The 8,787-nt window shown below is 42.5% G+C and overlaps 1 protein-coding gene across 1 annotated transcript; it reads right to left on the reverse strand.

The window, feature by feature from the left end:
* Positions 1-411: 411 nt before the first annotated feature.
* Positions 412-5,830, reverse strand: LOC112069169 (ganglioside GM2 activator). The gene is made up of 4 exons (XM_024136465.2): positions 5,530-5,830; positions 5,272-5,424; positions 1,898-2,080; positions 412-1,210 (listed from the first exon to the last, which is right to left on the reverse strand). Exons 1-4 carry the CDS (start codon positions 5,626-5,628, stop codon positions 1,052-1,054), a joined length of 594 nt encoding a protein of 197 aa, XP_023992233.1. The 5' UTR covers positions 5,629-5,830; the 3' UTR covers positions 412-1,051.
* Between the last annotated feature and the right edge of the window lie 2,957 nt (positions 5,831-8,787).

Raw genomic sequence — 8,787 nt, forward strand, 5'->3', positions numbered from 1 at the left:
AACAACATATTGGATATTATTTTATTTAAAAGGCTTTTACAGTGAAATATTGGCCAGCAATGCTGATTTGTTACAGTAGTATTGTCCTTTCTAAATAATCAAGGTGCAATTATTCATGTTGATTCCTAAAMACTTCAATACTTGATTACCATTTCATTTGAATTTTGATTGAAGAACACGTTAACTGGTTATGGAATTGGATTAGGGGTTTGGTATTATAAGGAGGGAATTGATTTCCCTTTGAAACATCACAGTCGCACTTGATTCGTAGACCTCAATTCCAGCAGGTCTACTTAGGCACTTTGAATGTCAACAATAAAAACACCTTCAGAAAACAGATCAATACACAAATCAACAGGAAGAACATATTCCCAGGGGTTCTAAAATCACAAGTGTCACCACTAGCAACAGGAAGTAGCATTACAATCCATAGAACCAAAAACAAATGACACAGTAAGAGTCATCTGAAACACCTATGGCACAATAAAAACTCCTAGTCATGTGACCAGCACCTTACCCAGGGTAGAAGCCAATGAGCAATAGAAGCATACCCACGAACATTCACCCTTGACAAGGAATCTAATCAAATTCATTCTGTATAAAAAAAGACAGTGTAAAACATTCTGAAAAATAATCAAACAGGTGATGACAAGTTCATAGCAGTACAGTAGGAAGCCAGTACGTAGCCATGCAAATCACTCAACTGTTTGACCTGAAAGTGATTTGTGTCCTAAACTACAGTAGCAGCTCAGTTAMTGCTCATTTGGTACAGGGCCAGTATCCACAAAGTATCTCAGAGTGCTGATCTAGGATCAGGTCCACCCTCCTATTCATTACRATTGTAAAGGTAAAACCRATCAGTACTCCTACTCAGAGAGACTTTGTCTATACAGGCCCCGTTCTCAATTGTCAGTTTGATGAGATGAGAAGAGAGGAGAGCAGAAGTTCCCTTGAGAATCAAGAAGACAAAAGGTTCAGTATAGCAGCTCACTGAATGGCACATTATGTTCCCYGTGTCCACCATTTAATTAGAGTGGAAAGAGAAGGTCATTTAGTTATTAGAGTGGACAGCAAAGGTGATTTTGAGGCAGCCCAGTTCTTTTCCCATAGCTCCCAGKACTCCCTGTACCCTGTAGTGTCCGTTGGTCAGCCAACAGGGCAGGTCAATGTGAGGGACGTGGAAGTCTGACTCTGGTAGCGTGTACATCCCCTTAGAACAGACAGGAAATAGAGGTTAACCAATACACTTTCACTATGTCCCAAATGGCATCCTATTCCCTAGATGGTCATAAGTAGTGCACTAAGGCTCATAGGGCTCTTTTCAAGGGTAGAGCACATTGGTCAAAGTACTGTATATTTAGGGATAGGGTGTTATTTGGGAAACAGCCTTTGAGTGAARCATGTTTTACTGTATAGAAAAGGTATGCACCCGTAGGAGACAGAAAATAGGTCATTTGAGCCCAATAGACATGAATTGAGTAAACAGAATAATTTGTTGTTGTTGAGAAAAACAGAATGAGTACTGAGCAACAGAACGTTAAGTGCACATGTTCAAAACATTCAGAGAACGTTTATTTTTTACTTTGTTGTTTGGCCAACTGCTGTTCAACAAACATCACTCTGTTAACAATCATTCACAGTGCCATCAACGGACATTCACTACATTGCACTGAACAGAATATGAAAGAGGGAAGTAGCCTAAGCATTAAACACTGGAGGAACAGGTTCTTCCTTGGGGGTGGGTTCAAAAGGCAACAAACGGAAGAAAATGGACAGACAGGCTTATAGAGGGACTAACAGGACTTGTCCAATAAGAAATGGCCATGATCATTTGTCATTGCAAAACAGTTTCAAATGATTGTGCCCTAATGAACACAACCATAAACGATAGACTCACAGCTTTAAAGGGACAGTGGCAGGGGATGCCATAGGTGTGTAGAGGTTCAGGACAGTCCTGTCCTGGCGGTATCAGCTGGTTGAGCAGGTCACAGACGTCTGGATAGTGGCAGCTCCCGATCTCTTCCACACACGGCACATCAATCCAGAACCCTGCCATCTCCTTCTCCAGTGTCACGTTCACCTAAGAGGAGAGAAATACAGTACCAATCAAACGTTTGGACACACCTACTCATTCAAGGGAATAGAATAMTAGTGAAGGAATCAAAACGATGAAATAACACATATGGAGTCATGTAGTAAGCAAAAAAGTGTTAAACAAATCAAAATATATTTTATATTTGAGATTCWACAAAGTAACCACCCTTTGCCTTGATGACAGCTTTGCATACTCTTGGCATTCTCTCAACCAGCTTCATGAGGTAGTCACCTGGAATGCATTTCAATTAACAGGTGTGCCTTGTTAAAAGTTAATTTGTGGAATTTCTTTCCTTCTTAATGCATTTGAGCCAATCAGTTGTGTTGTGACAAGGTATGGGTGGTATACAGAAGACAGCACTATTTGGTAAGAGACCAAGTCCATATGATGTCAAGAACAGCTCAAATAAGCAAAGAGAAACGACAGTCCATCATCACTTAAGACATGAAAATCAGTCAATATGGAACATTTCAAGAACTTTGAACGTTTCATCAAGTGCAGTCGCAAAAACCATCAAGCGCTATGATGAAACTGGCTCTCATGAGGACCGCCACAGGAAAGGAAGACCCAGAGTTATCTCTGCTGTAGAGGATAAAGTCATTAGTTACCAGCCTCAGAAATCAGCAATTAACTGCACCTCAGATTGTAGCCAGAGGAGACGGCGTGAATCAGGCCTTCATGGTTGAATTGCTGCAAAGAAACCACTACTAAAGGACACCAATAAGAAGAGACTTGATGGGCCAAGAAACACGAGCAATCGACCAGTGGAAATCTTTCCTTTGGTCTGATGAGTCCAAATGTGAAATTTTGTGTTCTAACCGCCTTGGCTTTGTGAGACGCAGAGTAGGTGTGTGGTTCCCGCATGTGTGGTTCCCACTGTGAAGCATGGAGGAGGTGCGATGGTGTGGGGGTGCTTTGCTGGTGACACCGTCAGTGATTTATTTAGAATTCAAGGCACACTTAACCAGCATTCTGCAGCGATATGCCATCCCATCTGGTTTGTGCGTAGTGGAACTATAATTTGATTTAACAGGGCAATGACCCAAAACACACTTCCAGGCTGTGTAAAGGCTATTTGACCAAGAAGGARAGTGATGGAGTACTGCATCAGATGACTTGGCCTCCACAATCACCCGACCTCAACCTAATTGAGATGGTTTGAGATGAGATGGACCACAGAGTGAAGGAAAAGCAGCTAACAAGTACTCAGCATATGTGGGAACTCCTTCAAGACTGTTGGAAAAGCTTTCCAGGTGACCACCTCATGAAGCTGGTTGAGAGAATTCCAAGAGTGTGCAAAGCTCTCATCCAGGCAAAGGGTGGCTACTTTGAAGAATTTGTTTAACACTTTTTTTGGTTACTACATGATTCCATGTGTTATTTCATAGTTTTGATGTCTTCACTATTATTCTACAATGTAGAAATAGTAAAAAATAAAGAAAAACCCTTGAATGAGTCGGCGTGTCCAAACTTTTGACTGTTACCAGGACCAGTTAACTGGGATGTCTGGATCAACACAGTAGGCTACAGTAACAGTACGCCTATCCACAAGGTAGGCCATCACACAATTACGTTTACCTATGGACAAAATGCTGTTATAACCTGGGTGGTTCGAGCCCTAAATGCTGATTGGCTGACAGCCGTGGTATATCAAACCATATACCACATGTTAACTGGGATGTTATAAAAAATGAAGTATAGGTCAATAAAACTATTTTACAGACGTACTGCCAGGCTTGGTCAAGTTACCTAAGAGGAGACAATAGGACCAGTACGGCAGTGTTTTAAAAAACTTGCCTAATGTCAGGCTATTCTTGACTTGGACATTGCACCCTAGCTGTTTRCAGCAAAGCAGAAACTGGTTTATTCCTCCATTGCAATGATGTCACCGATGTTAGAGAGAAATATAAGTAGGAAAGAAAGGAAAAATCTGACACTGATCTATGTGATTGATTTCTAGGAAGAACAGGCAAGTCAGTCTTTTCTCCATTGCATCAACTAAATACGAGTTGGGAACAACAGACTGTCCAGTATGTGAAAGCTGTCTGTTGCAAAAACGTTCAAAATACAACAATATTATTACATTAGTGCATTCTTGATCAGAACATTGCCAACACCACTGTCAATGCCATCCCTTCTCTTGTGAACTCTGCTTTTTAAGGGTGAGCATTGAATCAGGAAGTCTACTGTATATTATATCTATATTTGGACCATCAGTGTAGCAGAGCAGGTGTTTATGTGGTGAGCTGCTCACATGAAGCTCATCCTTGAGTCAGACATACCTCCCCAGCCAAGTTTCTACCTGTTTAACAACACAGCACCCATAGCCACCCAGAAGAACCCAGAGCCACCCAGAAGAACCCAGAGCCACCCAGAAGAACCCAGAGCCAACAATTGACACACACAGACAAAGTGGAATAGGCTATCACACGGCTGAATAGGCCTACAGACTGATATGGCAAAGTAATAGCTTTCAATTCACTGTTGGTAAGTTTTTCAGGAGGAAGTAGAACTTCAGGAGGAAGTAGAACTATAGTGTTTCAAACTTGATTTGATTGTGACCATTTTTATCCACGAAGAGCCTATTCATTCTATATATTTGCCTAGTGGTTAAGAGCGTTGGGCCAGTAACTGAAAGGTCGTTGGTTCGAATCCCCAAACCAACTAGGTGAAAAATCTCTCGATGTGCCCTTGAGCAAGGCACTTTACCCTAATTGCTCCTGTAAGTCGCTCTGGATAAAAGGGTCTGCTAAATTACTTTTATTTTTATAAATATGTACTGCATAGACACAGGAAGTAGTTTGAGGCGGGGGTGTTCTTACTTATATAACTACCTTTTTTGCCAAGCACTACAGATGTCTATATCTCTGCTTATACAGGACTAGTAAAGGCCCAGTGCACTACATTTGTAAAAAAAAAAWWTWTWWWWWWAAATATGTTTTTGTTATTATTCTGATTATTCAGGGGGTGCTGCAGTACCCTCACTTCCCGTGGCTATGTATATACTGTATGTATATATTAAAGACACTCAATACCATATGCCTACCTCGAAAACGAATGGTTGGTTAATAGCAAAAACTTTAACAAACAAGTATACCTTATAAGTAATCAAATAGCATTCAATGTCTAATTTTAACATTTGAGGAGGAGACTCTTGGTGCATGCTTAGTACTCACAGCGAGGGGAGCGSCCAGCTCGACCGTTGTGTTCCCGGACGCACTGGCCTTTAGGTCCCCTGGAACTGTGATGGGATCCGGGGACAGGGTTAGGGTCTTCAGAACCGCTGGGTCGTCTGGCTTACCGCAGTTCTCCCATGAGAACCCAAAGATCTGTGCAAGAATATTGAATAGTCTACGTTACTGTACTAAACATAATGAATTGATAGAGTAGGTTAATGAACAACATTTGACTAAAAGTAAAGATATTTCACTCACCTTCGCAGAATATGCTGTGCGCGTATTCTCGAAAACCAAAGCGCAATTCACCTGCATTACAATGCATAGCATTATCACATTAACAATAAAACATTTCATTGTGCTCAACTAATCTACAACTTAACTAGAAATAATTATGGTTAATTCAAGATAACAACAGAAAGCGCGTAAACTAAGACCGTGCACAGCTAAAACGAATCGAGGATGACTGAGTCACAACACGTTGACACGGTGCGGTAAATATTTCTTTCCATTTCATGAAGTTCAGTCTCACTTCCGTGTTTATATAATCACTACCGAGGCTCGTGACAGACTCCTCGCCTCCTTCTCAAACCCCATTGGAGGAGAAGGTCAAATTGGGCGGAACCTCTGGCTCTCTCATCCAATGGAGTTTGAGAAGGAGGCGATGAGAGAGAAGAGAGGACGCGAGGAGTATGCAAGTGAGAACTTCCCACAGTCAGAAGCATACTTACTGGATGTATTAGTTTTGGTAATCAATTTAATCACTCACTTGATACCTACAATCAGGACATTGGTCTTTCGTTTTTAGATTAACAAATTGTGATACAGGCTTTTGTGAACAAATCTAGTCCATAGCCTGTCCCCAATACAGAGAAAATGCAGTGGTTGCCAGATTTTGTGATATATTCGGCAAGTAGCCACACAAAACTGAAAGCCATTAGTATCCCACCCAAGTTCCAAAACAAGCATTTAGCATTGCAGCTAAACCCATGGGATAGACTTAATTTGTTGCTAGCCTGAGGCACTGTATTTTGAAGACAACACTCAATGCCTACACAGGCTTTCTAGCCTATAGTAGTGGACTTGCCTATGGGCCAGCTTATTCTACAGTACTGTTGATCTGCTTCTCTCCACAAGATGGAGACGTTGTCCTTATTTCCTCACCTCCTTGTGAACACCACGGCATGGCCTCACCTCTGGAACACCACGGCATGGCCTCACCTCCCTGTGAACACCACGGCGTGGCCTCACCTCTCTGTGAACACACGGCGTGGCCTCCCCTTCTGTGAACACCACGGCATAGCGTACCCTCAGACTTTAGCTTGTAGACAATGTTGAAGGCTAAGTCAGCAGGACACGTGTCTTGAAGAGTGACCTTTTCAATTCCTTTCAGTGTTATTTTCAGGTGTTATAACACTATAGTAGTGCTTTATAGTAGTGGCCTAGTCAGTCATATAGCCTATACCTAGTCAGTTATATAGTCTATTTCTAGTCAGTTATATAGCCTATACCTGTATCACCATGTACTAGGGGCTGGTAGGGCTGTAGCACCATGTTCCTAGGGGCTGTAGGGCTGTAACACACCATGTTCTAGGGCTGGTAGGGCTGTAACACCAATGTACTAGGGGCTGGTAGGGCTGTAACACCATGTTCTAGGGGCTGGTAGGGCTGTAACACCATGTACTAGGGGCTGGTAGGGTTGTAACACCATGTACTAGGGGCTGGTAGGGCTGTAACACCATGTACTAGGGGCTGGTTAGGCTGTAACACCATGTTCTAGGGGCTGGTTAGGCTTTTGGGGCTGTATGATGGTAGGAATGTATGCTGATGCCACAGCTCACTGTTGAGTATTTTTTTATGTATATTTTTTTATTTAACCTTTATTTAACTAGGCAAGTCAGTTACGAAGAAATTCTTATTTACAATGACAGCCTACCCCGGCCAATCCTGGACGACACCGGGCCAGTTGTGTGCCGCCCTATAGGACTCCCAATCACAGCCGGCTGTGATGCAGCCTGGATTCGAACCAGGGACTACAATGATGCCTCTTGCATTGAGATGCAGTGCCTTAGACCTCTGCGCCACAAAGGGAGTATGTGCTCTACAAACACCAACAAACACCAACAAGACCATGTCTGTGTCTGAAATTGCGCTCTATTCCCTATATAGTGCAATACTTTTAACCGTCCCCCATAGGGCTCTAGTCAACAGTAGTGCACTATATTGGAAGTTGGGAGCCATTTTGGACACAGAATAAGGCTGTCTGGCACACATCCAACTGCCTGGTGTGGCTGTAGCCAGACTAGCTATAGTATAAGAGCAGTTTGTTCTGTGTTTTCTATTTTATGCGGGACTAAGCCTCTACAGTAAACACAAACAAATGAGCTCCTCAAGATTCCCAGACCGCTGTAGGCCTGTATGGGTTCTGTTGGAGCGTAAGCACATCTGTGATGTTATCAAACAGTCCACTCTTTTTTTCTCAGTCACTCAGACAGACGGTAGGACAGGGTGTAACAGACAGGCTCCTCTCTCTGGCATCCCCAATGTGCGTCCCTAAACGGCACCCTGTTCCCTAAATATTGTATAGTACTATAAGTAAAGCAGTGCACTAAATAGGGAATGGGGTGCCATTTAGGATGCATAACCAAGTCTCATCTTGCACCTTACCTTGATTGTCTGAGCTGATCTTTCATCACTCGTGCCTCTCCTCTTCCAACCTCTCTCTGCCATTAGGAAATCACTCACGCTAAACTCACACCAAACTGTATGAAGAGGATTTAACAAAACATCTCTCTAGCCCCTATCCTGTCTCCACCACCTGGCTCCAGCTGTGAAGCCATGCGTCCTTACAGCGTGGCCTTGACTGTCTTGCATGCCACTGTATCTGTACTGTGGTGAAACTCTTCCTTTGTGTGTTTCAGAGACCTCATGTCAAACACACGTTTTGTCACGTATCTATAGAACCCTCCTGTTAATTATTTTGTACATGAAGGAGGTTTTGGTGTCGTTCCATATCAAAATGGCACATAATGAATTTGGAAACTTCTTGTTATATTATTGGCTGGTAAATCACAGTATACCTATCAACCTGTTGAGGAAATGTTACATCATGAGTCAGACTCAGTTTAWTAACTGTAATATCACACCATGAGTCAGACTCAGTTTATTAACTGTAATGTCACATCATGAGTCAGACTCAGATAGTTTATTAACTGTAATGTCACATCATGAGTCAGACTCAGATAGTTTATTAACCACTAAGAGTTACATAGTTTATTAACTTTAACAGAAGTGTATGTCTGGCTGAGAGGTGGGTGGTGTAACACTGGTAATATAGACAAGATCTGTCTGGCTGAGAGGTGGTGGTGTAACACTGGTAATATAGAGAAGAGTCTGTCTGGCTGAGAGGTGGGTGGTGTAACACTGGTAATATAGACAAGAGTCTGTCTGGCTGAGAGGTGGTGGTGTAACACTGGTAATATAGAGAAGAGTCTGTCTGGCTGAGAGGTGGGGGGT

This window comes from Salvelinus sp. IW2-2015, unplaced genomic scaffold (genome assembly GCF_002910315.2).
Source record: "Salvelinus sp. IW2-2015 unplaced genomic scaffold, ASM291031v2 Un_scaffold923, whole genome shotgun sequence".
NCBI lineage: Eukaryota > Metazoa > Chordata > Actinopteri > Salmoniformes > Salmonidae > Salvelinus > Salvelinus sp. IW2-2015.